Raw genomic sequence first — 23,225 nt, 5'->3', positions numbered from 1 at the left:
GGCTTAGGGCCCAGCTCTGCCAATGCGTTTTCAGCTTCCATCACTGAAACAGAACACCTGAGACATTAATTTACATAGAGAAAAGGCATATTTGGGCTCAGTTCTGTTCCATGTTTGGTTGGACTCATTACTTTTAGTTCTCTCATAGAGGAGCAGGAGGGCAATGGCAGGGAGGTGATGGTGGAGAATACTGCTCCCGGATGGAGAGAAAGAAGGAGGTTAAGAAGAAAGAGGCTGGCGTTCCACATCAACCACTGAGGACACCATCCCAGACCCTGAGGTCTCCACTAGGCCTCCCTCACCTCTTAAGGGTCCCTCCTCCTCACTGTAGCATCATCACAAAAGTCAATGATATGGATCCCTGATAGAATGGGAGGACCCCATGAACCCAAGGAACCAGCATATCAATGCAGATGCAGGGACACTATGAGCCCAGGGGCTGAGGGGTCACGTCACTGTGACCACTACCTAGAAACACAGGCACCAAACTGGGTGCCCTGCAAGAAGCAGGAGTTGAAGGTCCACCTGGAACACTGTGCATATGCGACCTGTGAAGAAGAGAAGTCCCAATATTCTGATCTGAGCCCACTCTGCACTATCTCTGGTCGTGCTGGGTATGGGATAGGCAGGAGGGAGAGGTGAAGAGTGGTGATGAGGGCTGATGGGGAACGAGTGAGGAAGAATTCAAAGATCTGTTATAAGTTGGAGACCTCCATGAATTGCTCATTGATTTCTGAAAAAGTGACATGATGTGTGTCATGTAGTTTCATTGGTTTTCAGAAGCAAATATATATTCTGAGTTAATGAGCCAAATTGGCCCTTGATCTCCATGCAGTTGCCCTGACTTCATGGAGGCCACAGCTCAGTGACAGATCTGGACATGGTGGCCTCTGTCACCTCTTTCCTCTTTCCCATGCGGTGCCACACATTCGGTCCATAAGCACCGACTTCACTTTCTCAGGTACTTTCTCTTTCTTCACAGACACCCATCCTTTCTAGGGCTTGAACTATTCCAACAGCATCCACAGTAAGATGTAGGGGTCATTACCTGGGAGAGTGGTTTGGTTGTGGGGATAGTATCTGGAGAGCATGAAATTCACCCTTATGACTCTCTTTCATTACACAAGTCAGTGACATAAAGGATCTTCACAATGCTGTACATCGAGAACAGATTTTAGTGTCTGTCCTTTCGTCTCTTAGGTCCAGCCCTGAGCCTCGGTGCCCCAGAGTGGGAGGCTACAGTCACAATCCAAGGGCAACCCGAGGTCTCAGTTCTACAGTAGAAATCCTCCCAGGACTCAGGACCTGCCACAAAATCATGGCTGGGAAGATGCTGGCCAACCAGGCTGCCCTGCCTCTGGGGAGGAGACAAGTCCTTTCTGGCCTGGGTTGCTGGTGACATGGAGAAGAAGACAGGTGCTAGGGGGCAGGGGCAGAGCGATCATTGCAAGGGAGAGGATGCCCACATGGGGCAGAGAAGGGGCAGAAGGTCTGCACTTGAGTCTGAGGTCAGCCTCACTATCCTGCCCTCCTGTAGGCTGAAGTTCAGGGTGATGGTTTCAGGAAGCTGTGTCCAGCCTCCTTCTGACAAGGTTTTTCTTTCCTAGTGAAGGTGCTGCTTTGGCTGAGCCAAATTTGGGGGTGTATTTTCAAATCCTCAAGTGATACCAAAAGGTTGAGACCTTTAAATCTGTGTCATTTCTGAAATATCTTCATTTGAAGAGTCAGTGCTCCTAGTTCATTGTTGATTACTAAATGATGGGAGGGGTCTCAGAACCCCTTTGGTCCTGGACAACTTGTCTCTGAGTTTGGACAAAGCCCATGAGCATGGTTAAGGTTTTCTGTGTAGGTGAAGTGAGTGTAGGCCAAGGCTGAATCCCAAAACTGCCCAGGCTGTGGCCCAGGTGTCCCCTCAATGCAGAGAAGTGAGAAAGACCCCCTAACACTGCCTAAGGGGCTGAAGTTTATGGATCAGTATCATGTGGAATCTCTGGTAAGGAGCTCTGCCTCTTGATGAGGGAGACCAAGTATGTGGCTGCCGGCCCCCAGGAACACGCCAGAGACCAGCTCAAGCAGCTGGGAAAGGTTGACAGTCCTGCGAACATCAGCACTGACTCATGTCCCACTCTCCCTTCTACAGGAGAGAATCTTTCCTGAGGCTCAAATCTGGAGTTTGTGAACACCTGGGACAGAGTCTGGGGCCAGGCTGAGTGCTAATCCAGGATAATTTTGGGACACTCACCTGTCCATGTCCTCCTCCAGGACCCACAGGAGGGCTCCATCCCCGACCTCCCCAAGTGAACCTTGCCCATGGGTATGGGCCCTGGCAGCACCAGGAGGGTGCATCATACCCAGGTCTCCCCATGGAACATCCCCCTCCACCCACAGCCACCTTCCCACCCCCCTGCAGGGACAGGGAACTACAGTGAGTGCATTGCTGCCCAATTCTTCCCATAGAGCCACATCGTGCCCCTCTGGTCTGGACTCTATAGCTCCTCCACTTCTGAGCCAGCTCTATTTCTCCCCGGAGTCTGGAAAGTGTTCACAAGTGACCCCCATGAGGACATTGAGAAGTCTCTGTTCCTCTCTCATTTTGCATTGGCTGTTCTTCAGTGACATTGAACCCTGCCTGAGCTGGCCTGCTGGGATATGATGATGTACAGTGTCACTGGTACTGCAGTCTATCCAGGACATTTCCATAGGTATCCTAAGACCCAGAGAGCTGCCCAGCACAATGCAGGAGAAACTACTGGCTCACAAACCCAAGCAACCTGTGTGCACATTATCCTCTTGACCTTTTACCTATACAAATGGTCTACACCAATGAACCAATGAATGGAATAGAAGCCCCCATATCCACAACTCGCCATCAAACATGCTGGAATCAGATGTGCACTAAGCAATGAGATTGCATCAATTGTTACACCAAAATGCCAGGGTTTGCTTGTGCTATAGGATTGTCAATCAGATCCTGCCTGATACACAAAACAATAGCTCACGGGCCTCCTTCCTGAGCAGATGGGAGACAGTATTTAAATTGAATTGTAGAAATGCCCAGTAGTCTAGAGATTTTGTCAACAAAGTACTCTCCTGTCTTCTGGAAGCCCATGCGTTGGTAGAGGGTCAGAGCCGCCGGCTGTACTATGCTAGTATCAAGGACAACCTCACTGTAGCCCTGAGCCCTCGCAAACTGGAGGACAGTCATGACGAGGGCTTTCCCTAGTCCTTCACCTCGGTGCTCCAAGGCCACAGAGAGGTGAAACACCTGCAGTTGCTTCCTCCCTGGGGGGGCGTCCTCCACTGGCAGAGCACCCACTATGCCTGCCACCTGGCCCCCAGACTTAGCCACCCAGAAGCAGGAGCCATGGGCCCTCAGGTAGGATTTGGTGATGTCAGCAAGGTCTGTCTGCAAATACATGACCACATACTTCTTCCAAGGGTGTCTGGCCAGCAGCCACAGAAAAACAAGGAGGGTGAAATTAGATCCAAGAGCCAGGAGCCAAGAGCCAGAGACCAGGAGTAGGGCGACGGGCACCCCAAATAAGACCAGGATTGTTTGTGGCAACTTCAGTATGCGGCGGAAAGTGGCGGGGATGTGCTCGACCATTCCTTGGGAGTACAAGTCCAGGACCCTTTTGTGGTCAGTCTCCTGGTATTTGCGGATGTGATGAGGTGCCATGGGGAGAGTTCTGTATCTGCAGTTTTCGCAAGTGACAGCTAAACCTTCATGCACACCTTCTCTGCAGCCCTGTAGGAAAGAGAGGAAGCCATGTGAGTGTCCCCGGCCTCCACAAAACATAGGAGAGAGCTCAAGTCTTTACTGTGGCCATAAGAAAAGCAAGCCACCACCAGTGGGAGGAGGTTTAGGATCAAAATCATCTGACTGTAACCCTGTTTCCTTCCATTTCTAGCTGTACATCTTGGGTATGTATTTAATTGCTCTTATTCTGTGTCTTCACCTACATATTAGGGTTTAATAACATTGCCCCTCTAGGTTTGTTTTGAACGTAAACACCCTGGTGAATATAATGTACTGATATATACACTTCCTTCCTCTTCAGCCTATTTCCCTTTTAGGGCTCTTTAAACTGGTTGGTAAATGCAGATGACACCCTTTAACAATCATTACTCTTGTCCCCAGGCCTTTGGGCCCTACCAAAGTTCCAAATCCTACAGGATTCCTGTTTCCAAAGCAGAAGTTTCAGTGAAGCCTCCTTTCCCCAATGCTAAGGATTAGGCTGCTAAGAAGACAAAGGGCCAAGTGAAGCCTTGAGACTTCAAAAGTTGTGAGACTCCATTTCTACACTGAGACAGACCCCCAACCTTACACCCCAGTCCACTCACCTGCTTCCCCAGAGCCAAGAGTGTTCAGGGCAGCCTCAGCCCTCAGCTTCCATGGACGTCCAGGGGAGACTGTCTGGGGCCTGCCCACCTGTGGGTAGCACATCTGGGTGGCCACCTCATTTGCTGAGTCATGAAAGTTGCACCATCAGAAATCCCAAGGGCAAAGTACTAAAGTGTAACAAGCAGAGGGCCCAAGTCCATTCACCTTCCTGAAGACTGGGAAACAAACCTGTGGGGTCAGCAGGATCTCAACCAGCACAGGCTCCTCACCTTAGGAGGCCTGGCACCCCTCTCCTGTTCCCTTCAGGCTACAGCATCTCTCACCAGCACACCTGGGCCTCTCTGAGGTCCACCCAGGTCCTATTCCACACCTGCTAGGAGTCTGGGGACTGTGCCATTCAGCCTGGGCTCTCTCATCACAAGCAATAGCTCAGGTCTCTGGCTCAGCAACAAGGTACTTAGAGCTGGTCTTCTCCCGCCTCAGCTTTACTGGGCCAGGTAAACTCCATCCTCCTTGGCCCTCCTCACTTCCCTCCATTCACTCAGCAAAGCTTTTGCTGCAGCTTCTACTCTATAGCTGTCCCTTTCCAGTAGTCAACAGTGCTTCACATCCAGGTGACAGGCTCCCAACTAGGGGGATGCTGGGTGCTCTGGTGGTTGCTCCGGGTTGAAGTCAGCAGACTTCCTGCATATTTCAGCTGTGATGTGCCAAACTAAGACAGATAGGTGAAATTAGAAAAACAAGATCCTCTCCATGGAGCATTATGACCTCTTTCGAAGAGATGTTTCCTCCTAAATGATATGCAGCTCCACTGCACGGGAGCTCAATCTCTGTCGTGTGTCTTTACCTCCCAGACCAGTCAAGTCCCTGTCTTTCTCTGTCCTCTCATTGATTCCTCAGCAGTGTTAAGCTAGAAGCAAGCATTGGTTAGTAGCATTTCACGCATTTCTTTATCAATATGTATATATTTCAGTTATTGATAGACGTTTATTTTCTTTATTTATATGCAGTGCTGAGAATCAAACCCAGTGCCTCACACATGCTAGGCAGTGTGCCACCCACTGAGCCAGAGGCCCAGCCCCTATTTCACTCATTTAAAAAAATATATTTTTAGTTATAGATGGACACAATACCTTTATTTATTTTCATGCGGTGCTGAGGATCGAACCTGATTCCTCACAAGTGCCATGTGAGCCTTCTACCACTGAGCCACGACCCAAGCCCCTGTTTCACTCATTTTTATTTTGGGTCCAGGACTAATGGATATTCAGGATGAGAAGGGGTGTGGATGAAGAAGGGTCTTAGATCCCAGGAGTTCCCCAGGAGCATTCGGTGCCTGGGAGATGGCTAGATGCCCTCACAGGAGTGACTGGCTAGGAGGAGGAGGCAGACTCTTGGACTGCTGGGAGAGAGGATTTCATCCCAGGCACACACTTGGTCAGAGACCCAAAGAGATGATGGCCTCCCCAGGGAGAAAAAGGAGCATCTCAAGCTGAATTGACAGAGGCTTGTCGACACTAACACAGAACAAAGGCACAGCTTTAGGGCAAAGAATACATGATTGCCCAGGGAGGGAGTGGCTGAGGGCAGCATGGGCTTGGCCATGCAGGGTCCACAGCCTTGTTATGTAGCAGAGACTGTACTGCAGGAGGAGGGAAGACCAGAGATAGGATTGTAGCTTGGGAATGAGATGATCCATGTGAGTGTGTGTGAGAGAGAGTGTGTGTGGGGGGAGAGAGAGAGAGAGAGAGAGAGAGAGAGAGATGAGAGAGAGAGAGAAAGAGATTGATTGTGTGTCATTCTCTGCAGTTGTATGTGGAGAACATATCAGGGGAGACAGAAATAATAGCAGATACCCCCAGAATCAAATGCATCCTCTGACCTAGAGAAGGTTTTCAGATAGAGGTTTGCAGGTGGCTCACAAGAGCAACTGGCCAAGGAGGGCTCATGAGAACTAAACCAAGCCTATAGGCATTGCCAAGTCCAGAGCCCTGGCTCAGAACTGGGTCTGGCCAAGGAGAGGCATTCATTTCTCACTTGCTCAAAGGCATTGTTTTCCCTTCTTCCCATTATCTGCATGGCTTGAAGAGGGAACCTTGATTGGTGTATATTAAGGAGGCTTCTGGGCCCACAGAGGCCCAGGAAATGTACTGGTGGCTTGAGTTCCATGATGTGAACAAGACAGTGAGACCTGGACCCTAGAGGGCAGATATGGAGGAAAATAGATTGACTCAAATAGGAATGAACAGGGAGAAGGGTGAAATATGACGGGCAGGATTGTGGTGAAAAGATCTAGGAGGATGCTAGGGAGAGGCCAGATATGGAAAGATCAGAAAATCCCTGTAGGGGTTGCCTGCAGTATCCTCATGGAGACATGCAGCTGTAGTTCAGGGTCCCTACTGGAGGCTGCTGAGTTTCCAGATGTCTGACCCATGGTCAGAACTCAAGATGAACATTTTTCATCTTTGATTCTGAGAAGTGTGTGGCTGTGACTACACGCTTCTCAGAACAGTTACAGACTTAAACATGATCCATCAACACTTGAATGTCAGCAAAACGTGAACTGGGATTCTGAAGGGGGAAGAGAGGCGAATGTCCTATTGAGAGACAGTAAATATCAACCAGTCAGAAAACCAAGTCAAGGTGAGGAGGCTTAGGCACTGTCCCTGTCCTCTGTCTACCCATATGCATGGTGGTTCTGTGTCTTCAATAAAACTATGTGGTCTCAGAGTCTCAGGTGACCTGAAGATGCATCGACCTCTTGACTTTTCTGCTACTGTGTGTGAAGCATCAGCTCCCTCCTAAGCTTGACCTCATCCATGGCAGATCTCCCCCAGCTAAGATGGAAGCTGTAGGTATCCTTGCTCACCACCAGAGGAAAGAGGATGGCTTAGGGCCCAGCTCTGCCAGTGCATTTTCAGCTTCCATCACTGAAACAGAACACCTGAGACATTAATTTACATAGAGAAAAGGCATATTTGGGCTCAGTTCTGTTCCATGCTTGGTTGGACTCATTACTTTTAGTTCTCTCATAGAGGAGCAGGAGGGCAATGGCAGGGAGGTGATGGTGGAGAATACTGCTCCCTGGATGGAGAGAAAGAAGGAGATTAAGAAGACAGAGGCTGGCGTTCCACATCAACCACTGAGGGTACCATCCCAGACCCTGAAGGTCTCCACTAGGCCTCACCTCTTAAGGGTCCCTCCTCCATACAGTAGCACCACCACAAACTTCAATGATATGGGTCCCTGATAGAATGGGAGGACCCCATGAGCCTAAGGAACCAGCACCTCAATGCAGATGCAGGGACACTGTGAGCCCAGGGCCTAAGGGGTCACATCACTGTGACCACTACCTAGAAACACAGGCACAAAACTGGGTGCCCTGCAAGAAGCAGGAGTTGAAGGTCCACCTGGAACACTGTGCATATGCTACCTGTGAAGAAGAGAAGTCCCAATATTCTGATCTGAGCCCACTCTGCACTATCTCTGGTCGTGCTGGGTATGGGATAGGCAGGAGGGAGAGGTGAAGAGTGGTGATGAGGGCTGATGGGGAACGAATGAGGAATAACTCAAAGAGCAGGTCATAAGTTGGAGATCTGTGGACTCTCCATGAATTGCTCATTGATTTCTGAAAAAAATGACATGATTTGTGTCATGTAGTTTCATTGGTTTTCAGAAGCAAATATATATTCTGGGACTTCATGGAGGCCACATCTCAGTGAGAGACCTGGACCTGGTGGCCTCTGTCACCTTTTCCCCCCTGTAAGTGCCACACATTCGGTCCATATGCACGGACTTCACTTTCTCAGGTACTTTCTCTTTCTTCACAGACACCCATCCTTTTCAGGCTTAAACTATTCCAACAGCATCCACAGTAAGATGTAGGGGTCATTACCTGGGAGAGTGGTTTGGTTGTGGGGATAGTATCTGGAGAACATGAAATTTACCCTGGTGACTCTCTTTCCTTACAAGGTCAGTGACATAAAGGACCTTTACAATGCTTTACTTGAGAACAGATTTCCTTTCGTCTCTTAGGTCCAGCCCTGAGCCTCAGTGCCCCAGAGTGGGAGGCTGCAGTCACAATCCAAGGGCAACCCAAGGTCTCAGTTCTACAGTAGAAATCCTCCCAGGACCCAGGAAACCTGCCACAAAGTCATGGCTGGGAAGATGCTGGCTAACCAGGCTGCCCTGCCTCTGGGGAGGAGACAAGTCCTTTCTGGCCTGGGTTGCTGGTGACATGAAGAAGAAGACAGGTGCTGGGGGGCAGGGGCAGGGCGATCATTGCAAGGGAGAGGATTCCTACACAGAGCAGAGGAGGGGCAGAAGGCCTCCACTTGAGCCTGAGGGCAGCCTCACTGTCCTGCCCTCCTGAAGGCTGAAGTTCAGGGTGATGGTTTCAGAAAGCTGTGTCCCAGCCTCCTTCTGACAAGGTTTTTCTTTCCTGGTGAATGTGCTGTTTTTGCTGAGCCAAACTTGGGGGTGTATTTTCAAGTCCTCAATTGTTACCAAAAGGTTGAGACCTTTGAAGCTGGGTCATTTATGAAATGTCTTCATTTGAAGAGTCAGTGCTTCTAGTTCATTGTTGATTACTAAATGATGGGAGGGGTCTCAGAGTCCCATGGGAAGCTGTTTTGGAATTGGGCATTTGCTGCAGATAATGCCAGAGGAAATAAATAACGGGCATGCATGTGGCCTCGATGCAAAAGCTTTTGGGATCCAGATCTTGTTTATGATAGTGAGTGGTGGGCAATGAATCCTATGAAAGGAAATAGGGTAATGCATAGCCCAGCACCTTGAGCTATATTAGCTAAAGTGCATTACACTTCCTCAGAGGTAAGATTCTGCAGAATGAAACATGTAGTTTAAAATGCTAAGCAACTCATTTTTCCACCAGTAATTAAGTAATATTCCCTCTACAGTCTGTGTTGGCATGGGGGGATGTCCTCGTGACCTCACCAACTTTTGGAGCACTGGTCTCAGAAGTAGGGTAAAGAAAGATATCTACTAAGTGGCTAACTTCTCCTTGTTAGACAAAATGTAAGAGCATTTTCATATAGCATTTAGAAAATGGCCTTGTAAAGCTCCCACTGTCCCTCTGAGACATGTGCCAACCTTAACAGCTAATAAGCCTTTGGCCAACTTTACACCCACGTCATCCTCTCAGGGACCTCGGCACCCTCTTCAAAAGTGGAACCTTCAGAGGATACAGGACCCTGCCTCCCAGACTCTGGAGGAGGGAGGAGCCTAACTTGGCTCTAAGTGGCAAATCATGAAGATTGGGATCCTTTTCTCTTTGCTTGAAGCCACTTGGCAGAGAGGCAGGTGCCCTAGATGAACACAGATGATTGCTGAGTGACCAATGGTGCTGGCGAGTTCTCTGCTGGAGGACTGGTTAGTGTTTATGGGCACAGCTGGGAGTGGGGGTATCTGCTGGCTGTGTTACAGGACAACTCATTCTCTACCGTGATTAGCATCACAGGGGTCTAAGGCTTTTCCATGAGGAAAATGCTTTCTTTCTCTGCTGCCCCTGCAGAGAGGCTCTGTGTGCTGGGAGGAGATTTGATTTGCAATTCTATTTCTTCACAGCCAGAGGACTTGCTCTGGGGACTCCCCCAGCAGGGAACAGTGTTAGAACACCCAATCCTGTCCTTCTGGCATCTAGTTCAGCCATGGCAGAAGCTCCCAGAGGCTTCCTGGGATTAAACAATATTTGGGAAGAGGGATTTGGAGCACTCTTATTTTGGACACTTCTGGGCTAGCGTGGCCCTTTTGTTCAGGGTCACCTGTACCCATGTGCACTGCTGGTGTCCTCAGGTAGTCTTCAGTCTAACCTGGAGCACTTCTCAAGAAGGGATCATGGGGGTTTGATGTGCCGAGTGAGGAGGCCTGAGCACTGCGCTTTGCAGGCAGGTGATGTTGCTCTGCAGACAAATTGTGGGGCAGATAAAAGCCCATGGTCCTGCTGGAGCCAGGACATGGTCAGAGTAAATATGAATCGGGATGAAAAAGATTGAACCCTCCCCTGGAAACCCAATCTGCATGGGGAAGGAATGGGCTGGGCTGGGGGCTCAGGAAGCCATGAGCTCCTGCCTTGGGTCTGTGACCTCCCTGGGGACTCTGGGCCAACCTATGATGTCACATTTCTGACTCTTCATCCTTGGAGGCAGTTCACCTGGGAGTTCAGTTCAAGCAAGACTAGGGCACAGCCTGAGCAAGGGCCAATGTTAGGGTTCTGGAGGTACCACAGCACCCCCGTGGAGCAGGGGTGCAGAAGGGACCATCCTGATGGTCGTGAACTTCTGTCCTCTGGTGCTTCATCAGGATTCCCTGAATTGATCATTCCTCCCTGTTACGGTTTGGACGTGAAGTGTTTCCCAAAACTCTCATGTGAGACAATGCAAGAGGCTTCAGAGAAGAAATGATTCGGTTACAAAAGCCTTAACCCAATCAGTGAATTAATAACCCGATGGGATTAACTGAGTGGCAACTGAAGGCAGGTGGTGTGTGGCTGGAAAAGGCGGGGGGCTGGGGGCATGGCTTAGGGGTATATATTTGTATCTGGCAAGTGGTCTCCCTCTCCCCCTCTCCAGATCAATCACTAATCTGCTGCCTGTCTTTATGTATTTGCCTATTCTGGGTACTTAATATAAATGGAATCATAAAATATGTGACCTTTTACGTACACCTTCTTTTACTTAATGTTTTCAATGTCATTCATATCATGTAATTTTCATTCCTTTTCATGGCCAAATAATATTTCTCTTATGTAAACATAACATCTGTTTACTCATTTATCAACTGTTTTATGCATTGAGTTGTTTCTACCTTTTGGATAATATAAATTGGCGCTGCTATGAACATTGGTGCAGAAGTAGCTGTGTGAATACCTGTATTCAATTCTTGTGTCTTACACCTAGGGGTGAAATTCTAGGTCATATGGTAATTCTATACTTAATATTTTGAGGAAATGCTAAACTGTTTTTCAAGTGACTGCACTATTTTACTTTCCTGCCAGCAATGAGGTTTATATTACTTTATTATCAGCCTCAACTGTGAGAAAAACATGTTCCTCTTCTGGGAAAATGAGGCCCAGAAAGCCAAATTATCCTACTTAGTGCTGATGTGGGAAGTGGGAACTCAAGACTGCTCTGTTTTGCTTCCTCAATACAGCAGGCTCTGGGCCAGGGATGTAGCTCAGTGGTATAGCACTTGCCTACCACATGTGAGGCTTTGGATTTGATTCCTAAATGCAAAACGCAATGACAACAGACAATCAACCAACCAAACCCTCCAATACAGCAGACTGGCCCCACAGGCAGGTATTTGACAACCGTCTGTTGCATTATGAATTAGCCTGAAGTCCCATATGCGAGAACCAGCTCTGTCTGGTGGGATGGATGCAACATTCACTTCCAAGCCCCATCATGCCCCACCACACCCAACCTGTTGCCATGGTTGTGCAAATTCCAAAATGCTGCTAAGGCCACATTCAAGACCCAGCTGAATGCTGCCTGCTCTAACAAGACTCAGGATCACTCCCAATCAGATGAATCTGGTACACACTAGTCTGGGGACTTTTCAAGCACTTGTGTCATTGCCCTTTGTTACTTATTTACCATGTCATTTAACTTGTTAGTTATAAATATTCTGATAAGCTATTTTATTGATTTTTCTAATAAGCTATTCATTTTGGAATAAGCAATAAAAATAATTACCTTGTAAAATGTTAATTTTATATTTCAGAAGTACACTGTTACTCTAAGATTTGTGGTATTTGAGAGAAGCCTGTCAATGACATCTCCCACTCATATCTATAAAGAACACTCTTCTACTGGACCAACCCAGCCCAAAAATGAGTTTGTGAGATGAAAAGTAGTCAATAAAGTGCCATTACACTTTGGAAGTCTGGAGAAGAAGAAAAAAATCAATTCAGGCTCATTTACCTTTGGTCCCCAAAAGCCCCTTTGGTTTCTTATCAGAGATTTTAATAACCCAACCTCTGATGAGTGTCCTGACTTCCATCAAGAACTCATAATTTGAAGGACACAAGTGAAACAAAATAACAGTAAATCAAGTCAGCCTCGGTAAGATGTTCAGAATTCAATGACAATGGTTCCAGTGCTAGAAAGAAGAGATGATCTCTAACTTAACCTTTTGACAAATTCTTAAGAAAGCGGTATCAGTTCCCAACGCTCAAATTAGGATAATTTGAGCAGATTTTGCAGATGTAGACAATCATAGGAGGAATTACGACTGTGGGTGGGGAGAGGGGAACCACCATGGTACAGAAACTACCCATAGGTCTGAGCAGGAAGGAGGAGGTACTAGGAACCTGGAGGAGTTGAATAGAGCAGCCATCCAAGAGGAGGTCCAGGGACAAAGTTACCAAACGCATTCTTCCTCCCTCCCACCCTCGTCCCAACAAGCCAAACCCATGTGGAAGTCAGAGGGCCCTGGGCCTGTTGCTCTGTTAGTACACATAGATAGTCTCCCAGACAGGAGTTGGGAAAGGAAGTGATCTGGAAGAGGAAAGGAAGGTGCATGAGGTTATGAAAAGGTCAAGATTAGGCCCTTAATAAACACAAACTTTGCTCATTCTGAGGGCGGCCAGCCTAGGTTAGGTGTCACTCCACACTGTGACCATGATTGGTCAAGCAGCAAAATAAAGTCAAGGGCAGAGGAGCAGCTGCAAGGCCAACATGTGGCCCAGCTGCAGAGAAGGGGTGGAATTAAGTCAGAAACAGGTTAGCAGCAGGAGGCCTTACAGCCTGTGAGCCAGTGGGCTCTTCATTTGTTTATAGTTGTAGATGGATAGCATGCTTTTATTTTTTAATGAACCCAGTGCCTCACATGTGCTAGGCAAGTGCTCTGACACTGAGCTACAGCCCCAGCCCTGCGCTCTTCTTCAAAAGATGACTCTGGGCTTATAACAGTTCCTACAGTTTCGAATGGCAAGGGCATTAAAGACATTTCTACAGGAGTTATATCTTGACTGTTCCCAAGCCTGGGGAGACAGGGAAAAACAATGATCCCCTGCATCACAGAGCCATCTGTCCACCTTTTCCCAGAGTACACGGGAGGATGCTCGCTTTGCTTTAATGTATAACCCTTGGTTAAGGAGCTACAAACACGTAACCTACAAAACTACATTATTATTTTTTTTCTTTCAGTCTCTAATAACAGGCTGTTTTTTTTTTGCTGAGGGAACATTTAGACTTTGGACCTACCAGGTTAATATAAAGAATGTGGTTCTTAACTTGGCTCAATATTGAAAAGACTGTTAGAACAGTGCATAGATTACACCCCCTAGCCCCAGAAGATGGGAAACTGCCTCAGATTACACATCCCCCACCTCAGATGACATCTCCCTGCTCCACCAAGTCTCAATCCAACTGGGTTAGCTTTGGCAAGGGGATGGGACCAGATCAGGAGCCACTGCTGCCCTATCAAGAACAAGTTCCAGATCCATCCTATCATGCAACACCTAGCCAGACTTAGCAACTCAGCTGACTAAAGAGGAACAAATTAGCATAGCTCATAGAATAGGCCTTACACAACATCTGCCTAAATTGATTGAATACTATTCTAAGAAATTTGGGGAGGTTAACTTCTTTCCCAGGAAACATTACTTTGTTTTCCCTTGATCCAAAGATTCACAAGGAGTTGAAAACATTATCTATAGTTACAGATATAAAACCTTTACAAACCATCTTCATAATATGCAAATTAATAAACACATGAGTTCAACTTTACCAGTAGTACAACACTCCAAAATGAAAAACATGTTTAGAAGTTAAAAGACATCCCTTGCAAGATTGCTGAGACAGGCATGCTTGGACACTGCTATTTGGGGTGCAAAACGACACTGTTTTGGTATTAAATTAATAGTCATTAAGAGATTTATACCCTCTTCCCCAATAATTCCACTTCGGGAAACATGTACAAAGATTTGTTTGCAAAAGTAAGTAAAAATTTAAAATGATATAAATTTGTACTGGGAGAATGACTGCACATGCAGAATGTTACCCATCAAATTAAAAGAATGGGAGTATCAGCCTGGAAAGAGGCAGTGAGATAGATTCAGAACTCAGGATGTGAGGTCACCTAGATTCAAGTTTTAATCCTGACCCTTATAGTACTTTGAGATTTGGGGCAGCTTCAGCTCTCTAAGCTTCAGGGGAAAAGATGCCCTAAAAATGGAGAGATCACCTTAACCAAGTGATCAAACTTAGCCTCACTCACAGAGGGACCAACTGACTTTATGTGCCTCTGATGAGATGCAAATGGAAGGACACAATCATCATTTATATACTATTAATTCCTAAAATATTTCAACTGACTTTAATCATGAATAAATCAATTGCATGGAATCCTGAAAGACATCTAGTACATGTGTCACTTCTTTTTTTTCGGGTACCAGGATTGAACTCAGGGGCAGTCTACCATAGAGCCACATCCCCAGCCCTATTTTGTATTTTATTTAGAGACAGGGTCTCACTGAGATGCTTAGTTCCTCGCTGTTGCTGGGGCTGGCTGAACTTGCAACACTCCTGCCTCAGCCTCCTGAGATGCTGGGATTACAGGCGTGCGCCACCACACCTGGCAAGACATCTAGTACAGTTTTCAAATGCCTACTTTGTTTAAAAAAAAAAAAAGATTGTTCCAGATTAAAGAAAACTTAAGAGACATGACAATTAGACAGTATAGAGTGAAATTCCATGATGTCAGCAACTTACTTTCAAATAGCTTAGCAAAACAAAGTGTGAGTGTGTGTGCACATAGGAAGATAAACAGGAGCAAGAACAAGCAAATGTAGCAAATATTAATGGTGAATCCATGTGAATGGTACACAGATGTTCACTGTCCTATTTTCAATTATTCTATAGGTTGGAAAAATTTTGTTTTTTTAAATTACATACCAGGCTTTATTTATTTAATCTAATTTTTTTAGTTGTAGATGGACACCATGCCTTTATTTATTTATTTTTATATGATGGTGAGGATTGAACCCAATGCTTCACACATGTGAGGCAAGAGCTCTACCCTGAGCTACAATCCCAGCCTCAGAAAATTTGTTTTGAAATAAACAACTGAGAGACATAAGTCTATTTCCTCACTTATAAAAATCTTGATGCTGTGGATTAGACTGAATGAAATAGTGCACAGAAAGTGCAGAATCTGGAGTACAGTAGGCATGAAGGAAATGCTACCTATGCACATAATTTGATTTCTACCTTACCGGCTGTAGTGGCGCACACTTGTAATCCCAGCAACTTGGGAGGTTGAGGCAAGAAGATCACAAATTCAAAGCCAGCCTCAGCAACATAGCGAGATGCTGTCTCAAAATAAAAAGGGCTAGGTACCAAAAAAAAAAAAAAAAACAAAAACTCAAAAGAACCCAGAAATAAAATACTAAGGTAAGAACCTAGTACACAGTAGACATTCAATAAGTGTTGGCAATTTTTATTTCCATTATATAAAAAATAAAATGTTTGAATACAAATAGAAGACTAGAAGACAACAAGAATAGTAACAGTATTAGTAAAAATGATAGGATTATGAGGGTTTTTAAAAATCTCATTCTGTGATTTAAAAAAAAAAAAAAATTATAGGGCTAGAAGGAAGCTCAGTGGTGGAGCACTTACCTAGCATGCACAAGGTCCTAGGATCAAAAAAAATTTTTTCTATTATAAACATATTTTAATTTTATAATCAGGAAAGAAAAACCAATGTTTTATTTAAAGCTGAAAATTTCTGTTAATATTTCTAACATTTTATAAAACATCTTTTGTTGACATTCTACTAATGATACCACCCAATAATGTCCCAATCTTTTCTTCTTGTGAAGACACTTTATATATCTGTAAAAAATCAAAGACAAATTATGACTTGCTGATCTATTTATGCATGGATTGTTATGCAAATATTTATAAGTGAAATTATCAATTACTGGGTTAATGGTCTGAATTGCAAAACAAATATGATTAAAATATTCAAAGTAGATCATAATTCATATCAAATAGTCCCTTTAAAGTGCAATTATGAACATTAAAAACCAAATTCTCTGCACATAAACTAAATTTATCATTTTTAAAAGCACACATCGAGATATTAACTTTATTATGTTTATTTTATTCTAAATGTACTATATAAACTTGATACTTAAAGATATCTACTTACTTATTTGAAGTTGTAAATGATTTCATTAACTACATTTCTAATTATATTTTTACATACACCTATACCTCCCAGTTCTTTTTATCTTTAATTATTTTTCAAGCAACTTTAAAAAACACTCATTACCATTTCCTCTCCTTTTCTTTTTGTGGCGCTGGGGATTGAACCCAGGGCTACACATGCACTAGGCAAGTGCTACACCTCGGGCCTAAATCCCAAGTGCAGCATTTCTCTAATTAAAAAAAAAAAAAACAAAAACAAAAACTGGTGCACTAGTGATTAATAAACCACATCAGCATTATTCCTCACTTATCACACTCTAAAAATATGGATTTACAAACCTTTTTGACTTCAGAAATATTCGTTATTTCAGGAAGATTTTTCAGAGAAATCTGGTCACCTTCTACTTGAGATATTAGGTATTTTTGATTTACTTGTTTTTCTCCCTCTTCAACGTAAACAATTAAAATTGAAGTATTATCTGCTGAGATACCAAATTTTTTCAAAGCCTCTGAAATCTAAGGAACAAAAAAACAAAACAGGAATGGAATCAGTCTTTCCTATACCTGAAACATCTGACCTGCCTTCTTCTCAGTGAGCTTCTACCTGTTTTTCATATCCTAGTTTTCCCTTCAATAATCCTTCTCTAGCATCTACAGCTACTACCTGTCAGCTTTCTGCTGAAAGTTGCACCTTGTTCCCATGGAATCAGCCCAGACTGTGTTATGCAAACACCATTCCTCCAGCCTTAAGTGACCCTGCAGCCACACATTCCTGTCTTCTGGCCACCCTGGAGCTGTTTGTGTTTCACACTGTTTTGCTGATGCACATGCTTTGTCCCTTGTCCAATCACCTTTCTCTCTATGGCTAGTCTGATCAACACATGCTTCAGGGTCCAGCTCCAAGGCCACCCCCCACTTAACTTCTTAACTTCTGTCTCGCCTGCCTCTCTTCAGGAACATATTTGCTTCTTTTGCCCCTAGAACTATAACTGGAACAGGAATGGTATCTTGAACTGTTTCAAATACTCTCTAAGAAACAATGATTACCTGGCAAAAAAATTTCCAGGTACTAGTACTAGGATGAGACAACTGCATTTTATAAAGTTTGAAATTGTCTATTTTAAACCATGCCACAGCCTTCCCAATTATTCTCTTGATGATACTAGTACCTAATTGTGTTGTTAACAATAGTAGTAATATTAAAATTTCATCAGCAAAATTCCAGTCATTTTTTTCATGGGCTATGTACATGTATTAAGGGCTGTTCTAGGTACCAGCAATGCCCTGGTGCTATATATAAAAAAGATATGCATTTATCCTCAAGGAGTTTACAAAGTGAAAGATGTACATGAACACACAAAATATTTATGCCTAATGTTTTATCATGTGTATTTCTGTCAGTTTCTTAAGCAAACTACTTAAGGGATTTTCCTGACCCTACATGGTTAAGAAGGAAAGATAAAACTAGCCTCACTTAATTTAGCTAAATTTTTTTTTTTACTCATAAAGAAACTGACTTCAGAGCTTATTTGTCTAGTAAGAGGCAGTGCTAAATCTCAACTCTCCAGAACTCTCTTCATGATTACTTTTGTTTATTGGTAGCAAACTGGTTTGTAGGAATTTAGCCTCTGACCCAACACGTGTCAACAGGAAGTCAGTAAATTCCACGTACATTGTTGTTTGGGGAAAGGTTGAAAATAATTTCAGTAGACAGAGTTCTCGTCTTCATTTTTCCCAGTTTGTAGAGGTGAACTGCTTTATTTGCTGCCACAAGTATCTGAAAAGGATCAACAATCTACCAAAAGAATATCAAGAATTACATGGGAGAATCTAGAACACTATGAAAACAGGTGCTTTATCTTATTTTTACTTCATAAGATAAATTCTTAAAACAATTCCTATGGATTATATGGATTATATTTTCAAAATTATTATCTCAAGGGTCAAGGCAGTCAAAAAAATCTTATAATTTTAAAGTTATAAGAAACTTAGACAAAGAGTAAACTTTTTTAAAGTAACATGTATTGCAGGCTACTATGAGAAAGGCTGTATTCTAAACATTTTAGCTCTATTATTTTCTTTAATCCTCAAAATATTCAATGAAATCATTATATAATAGATGAGGTAATGAGGGCAAAAAATGCCTGGGTTGAATCTCAGCTCTGTCACTTACCATTTGGGGAACTTAGTTAGGCAAGTTCTTTAGTGTTTTATCTGTCAGAAGCAGAAAATAACAGAACTCACTTCATATGGTTGTTGAAGATTAAGTGAGTCAGAAAGGATTTAGGAATTATGCTAGGAAAAGAGTAAGCACTATGTAAGGTTTGGCTATGACTTGCTCAAAGTCATAGTAAGTGGCAGAGCTCGGATTAAGTCTTGGTAATGTGATCCCAGTGCATGCTCTTAACTACTGTGCTATTCCTCCTCCATAGATACTGCCTTCTTCAGAACCCTCATCTCATAGATGAGAAGCTGGGAACCAATATTTGCCAGACCACAAATGTGATCAGAGCTGGACCACAACCTTTCCTATTTCCTAGGGCAGGGCCCAGTGTTTCTGTCTTCATTCACTGTTCAATTCAAGGTAGTCAAGTCTTACTTGGACAAGACTTTGTACATAAAGATGAAAGAATTTTAGTTTTAACCTATAACATTGTCAAAAAATTAACACATTCTTAAATGTTGGGTATGCCTTCACTCATTCTCACACTTTGTACTTACCACTGAAGGATTTATCAATGCACCATCAATGGTGCCTTCCATGGCCTTTTTTCTCAAGTCTCCAGCATTTTTTACATCTTTAAATAACAGAAGAGTCACTCTGCATTCAGGAAATAGGTCCAGCTGATATGTTAACTGCATTTCAAACAGGATTGTATGCACAAAACCTAAAGGACCAATAGATTTCTTTTATTAAAAGGTAACATTAAAACTCATTTCTTAACAAATATCCTTGCTAACAAATGAAATTAATTTTAAAAGATGACAGAGCTGAGTGCAGTGGTGCCTGTAATCCCAGTGACTCTGGAAGCTGAGGCAGGAGGATCACAAGTTCAAGGCTAGCCTCAGTGATTTAGCAAGCTCCTGTCTCAAAATAAAAAATAAAAAGGACTAAGGATGTTGCTTAGTGGTAAAGTACCCCTGGGTTCAATACCAATACCAAAAATAAAAATAATAAGATGATAAAAACTGTTAAATCTGTCTCCAAAGCACATTTGGCATCCTTGTGAGATGGCTTCCTAACCCTGCTGAGCTGTTTCTAGTCTTTTTTCCACTCCTGAGAAAAAGCCAAGGGAGCTAGTTGGTTCTCTGCCTGTCCGGATGAAAGGCTTGCACATGTGATTAAGAGGCTGTTTCCCAGCAGACTAGGGGCAGAATACCAGGAACTTCTGGACCTCAGGATACTAATGGTATTAATGAAACTTTATTCTACTTCCACTTTTTAAACTTTCTGATCTATTTTATTTGTATTTTAGCAGGACCTGGACACAAATATTAATAAGGAATAAAGTATCACATTTGACCCAAGCTATGAATTTTCATACATGGAAATTAGCAGAGAGGGTATGATTAATAATCAATAATATTCGTCCCTTTTTTAGTCATAAGGTTAACAGGAAAGGACAAGGTATATATAAAGACATAAAAGTATAGGAGCTAGGGATGTGCTCAGGGGTAGAACACTTGCCTAACATGCACAGGCCCAGGGTTTGAGCTCCAGTACCATGAAATAAATAAATGAATAAGAAGCATAAAAGACAACTTAAGTAACTAGAAAAATCTTTTTAACTACATCCTTGAAGGGAAAATTTTAATGATAGTCTGGTGAAGCAATTTACTAGGCTTATTTCATCCTTTTGCTCAGGAGACTCCATTTCTAGGGCTCTTTCTCAATAAATTAATTGGACATTTGAGGATTATATAGTAAGATATCACTCTTATTTTAACAGTGAAAAGTTGAAAACAATCTATTTAGCAAATAGCAGGATTGACTCTAAGTAAACGACAATTAAAAACTACAATCTTGGACTGGGGAGATAGCTCAGTTGGTAGAGTGCTTGCCTTGCATGCACAATGCCTTGGGTTTGATCCCCAGCACCACAAAACAAAACAACAACAAAAAAATCCACTACAATCTTGATGATGTATGCAAACAACAATAATATTAAGTAAAAACACCTTAATGGAAAAACAAAACACCTTTAAAAATCTACACATAAAGAAAACACACCAAAAAGTTTAAAAAAGTTATCTCTGATTGCTGAATTACATCTGATTTTTATTGTTATTACAAAGAAAAAAAAGAATATTTGTAAATAATGTCCTGGCATACAGAATTTCAATTTAGTCATGCTAATGTCTACTAAAAAAAAAATGGATAACAAAAAAATAATCGGTATGATCCCAATTATATAAGAAGATACACAGTATCCCCCACCAAATAAGAAGAAAAAACATGAAGGAGACATACCAAAGACAGTTTTTTTCCCCCCCTGCAGTCCTGGGGATTGAACCTTGAACCTAGGGACTTGAGACAGCGTCTGGCTAAATTGCTGAGGCTGCTCTCAAATTTGTGATCCTCTCACCTCAGTCTCCAGCAAAGCTGGGATCCCAGGCATGTACCAATGAGTCAGGAAAATACAACCATCTTAGGTACTGAGATTATTAGGTGATTTTTCTGTTCTCTAGAAAACAAAATTGGTTGTGTATGTTCTGAATTTTCCACAGTAAGCACACGAGTACTTATAATCAGGGAGAAAATACATATATTTTTAAATATTTTTAATACTAGGGGTAAAAGAACCCCTGAAAACCCTCAAAATAGTGGAGTGGTGCCACATGCCTATTTCCGAGGCTGAGGCAGGAGGATCACAAATTCAAGTTCAGCATCAGCAACTTAGTGAGAGTGTCTCAAAACAAAACAAACAAAAAAGGACTGGGGGATGTAGCTCAGTGGAAAGAGCCCTCAGGATCAATCTTTAGTACTGGGGGAAAAAAGAAAACCCCAAAATCATTTGTTCTTGTTCACTTACTTAGTCCAGAAACTTTAGAATTATACTTGGAAACTAGAATGGTTTGTTCCCTCTGAAACTCATGTTGAAATTTAATTTCCATTTTTAAAGGGGCGGGACCAGGTGGGACCTTGAGTAGGTGATTAGAACTTTACCCTCATAAATGGATTATCCCACTCAGGTGTTTTATCTCAAAGCCAATTAGGTTAAGTCTCCTCAAGTGCTCCCTTCCTTGCCAGGTGACACTTTTATCAGCAAGACCATCATCAAATGCAGACCCTGGACCTTGGACCAGAATCGTTAACCAAAATAAACCACTTCTCTTTATAACTTACTCCATCTGATGCACTGTGTTACTAGCAACAGAATACAGACTGGGGTAAATACCTCTCACTCAAATTCCGCACCCAATCCTTAAAATCCTTAAATTTTACCTCCTAAACGTAATTTTGACCCGTCTATTTCTCTTGAATTCCCATTGCCACCACCTCTTATCTACACCAGTAGCCCCTAAGGGTGGTCTCATCAAAATCCCTGCACTTCCATAATCCAAACTTCACCCCCACTCCCAGTCATAGTGATCCTTTCAAAATATCCTGTCGTTATGGTGCCCAGGTGATATGCTAATGCCCAAACTTTATGTCACGGTTTCCTTCCCACCTTCTGCTACCGCCACAATGGCCTCTTCTCAGCTTCCGGACTGTCACCAAGCTTTTAAACAGTTTCCCTCTCTTCCTTCACCATTTTTTCCCCCTCAATCCTTTTCCTTTCCTCCGTCCATCTGCTTGAGGGCCAAGAGCTCCGGATCTAGGTATCACACGCGCTCCTTCTTATTACGAAGTGCAAGTGCGCCCGGCAGTGACGGCGTTTTTGAGACGGGGTCCTGCCTCGGCCTCCGAACTAGCTGGTTGCCTAACAATTTACGGCTCCCCTATCAGTTTATTTCTTGAGGGAAAGGCTCTCATTTTCCTGCTGCATTCCCAGGGGCTGACTTTGGTAGTTTCGCACTAAATATCGGCTGAGGGAACCACAAGTATCGTCTCAAGACAATCGTTAACAGCTATGCCGGGGATCGAGCCCCAACAACCCGGCGCCCTCGCTACCGAGCAAAACTCACCAACTGGTCCTGGTCCGACTGGAAAGATCTCCCCCTCGGAAACAAAGCCCTCAACTTCCGGAAGTGCTCCCAATCCCGGCCCTCGCCGAGCCAGTTTCCTGGTAGGTCAGCCTGGGGGCGCCAAGTCTTTCCGGATCCCCAAGGTCATCGCCTTGTTAGTTCCGCCACTGACTCCTCCTCCCAAGTCTGAATCCTTTTAGCCGACACCAGCGAGGACGGGTGGTACTCCGTCTTTTTTGGGCGGAGGCGGAAGCTTAGGTTTGGTGTTGAGTATCGGTTTTGTCTTAAACGTGTGTGCTGTTTTCGTTTTAAATTCATTCTGACAAGATTGGCATCCAAATTATGTAAACAACAATAAGAAAAATAACTTAATGGACAAAATGCCAAAAAAACATGAAAAGATTCCCAGCATCATTTGTCCTTGGAGAAATACAAATTAAAAACACAGTGAACTACAAATTAAAAACTACTGCCATGTGTAACTAATTAGAACAAATTAAAAGAAAAAAATAGGAAGGAGACCAGTAGAATACAAGAGGAGATCAGGAGCGGGAGGCGAGGGAAAGGATAGG

General features: G+C 43.7%; 2 protein-coding genes, 1 long non-coding RNA gene and 1 pseudogene across 5 annotated transcripts; 1 reads left to right on the top strand and 3 right to left on the bottom strand.

Moving 5' to 3' along the window:
* LOC107136958 overlaps window positions 1–146 on the bottom strand; it is a 5,689-nt pseudogene extending 5,543 nt beyond the window's left edge.
* Window positions 147–199: 53 nt separating this feature from the next.
* On the top strand, window positions 200–9,866 carry LOC107137167. The gene is made up of 3 exons (XR_007348005.1): window positions 200–1,200; window positions 6,062–6,064; window positions 8,381–9,866. It is a non-coding gene; the product is annotated as an uncharacterized LOC107137167 (long non-coding RNA).
* Window positions 1,158–4,768, bottom strand: LOC107137165 (probable N-acetyltransferase CML1). Its single transcript, XM_015479507.2, has 2 exons — window positions 4,345–4,768; window positions 1,158–3,748 (listed from the first exon to the last, which is right to left on the bottom strand). The coding sequence occupies exon 2, from the start codon at window positions 3,677–3,679 to the stop codon at window positions 2,996–2,998; it is 684 nt and encodes a 227-aa protein (XP_015334993.1). The 5' UTR covers window positions 3,680–3,748; window positions 4,345–4,768; the 3' UTR covers window positions 1,158–2,995.
* Window positions 9,867–15,792: 5,926 nt separating the features above from the next.
* Tprkb (TP53RK binding protein) lies at window positions 15,793–22,811 on the bottom strand. Of its 3 annotated transcripts, none has more exons than XM_015479504.2 (5): window positions 22,654–22,811; window positions 19,246–19,412; window positions 18,197–18,319; window positions 16,864–17,040; window positions 15,793–16,206 (listed from the first exon to the last, which is right to left on the bottom strand). In XM_015479504.2, the coding sequence occupies exons 2-5, from the start codon at window positions 19,384–19,386 to the stop codon at window positions 16,120–16,122; spliced, it is 528 nt and encodes a 175-aa protein (XP_015334990.1). In that variant the 5' UTR covers window positions 19,387–19,412; window positions 22,654–22,811; the 3' UTR covers window positions 15,793–16,119. The 3 variants fall into 3 exon arrangements, with proteins under 3 accessions (XP_015334990.1, XP_015334991.1, XP_015334992.1); XM_015479505.2 differs by lacking the exon at window positions 22,654–22,811 and adding an exon at window positions 22,197–22,630; XM_015479506.2 differs by lacking the exon at window positions 22,654–22,811 and adding an exon at window positions 21,111–21,197.
* Window positions 22,812–23,225: the final 414 nt, after the last annotated feature.

Source organism: Marmota marmota, unplaced genomic scaffold, assembly GCF_001458135.2.
Source record: "Marmota marmota marmota unplaced genomic scaffold, marMar, whole genome shotgun sequence".
Taxonomy (NCBI): Eukaryota; Metazoa; Chordata; class Mammalia; order Rodentia; family Sciuridae; genus Marmota; species Marmota marmota.
The sequence above is the reverse complement of the archived record's forward strand: the minus strand, read 5'-3'. Positions and strand labels throughout refer to the sequence as shown.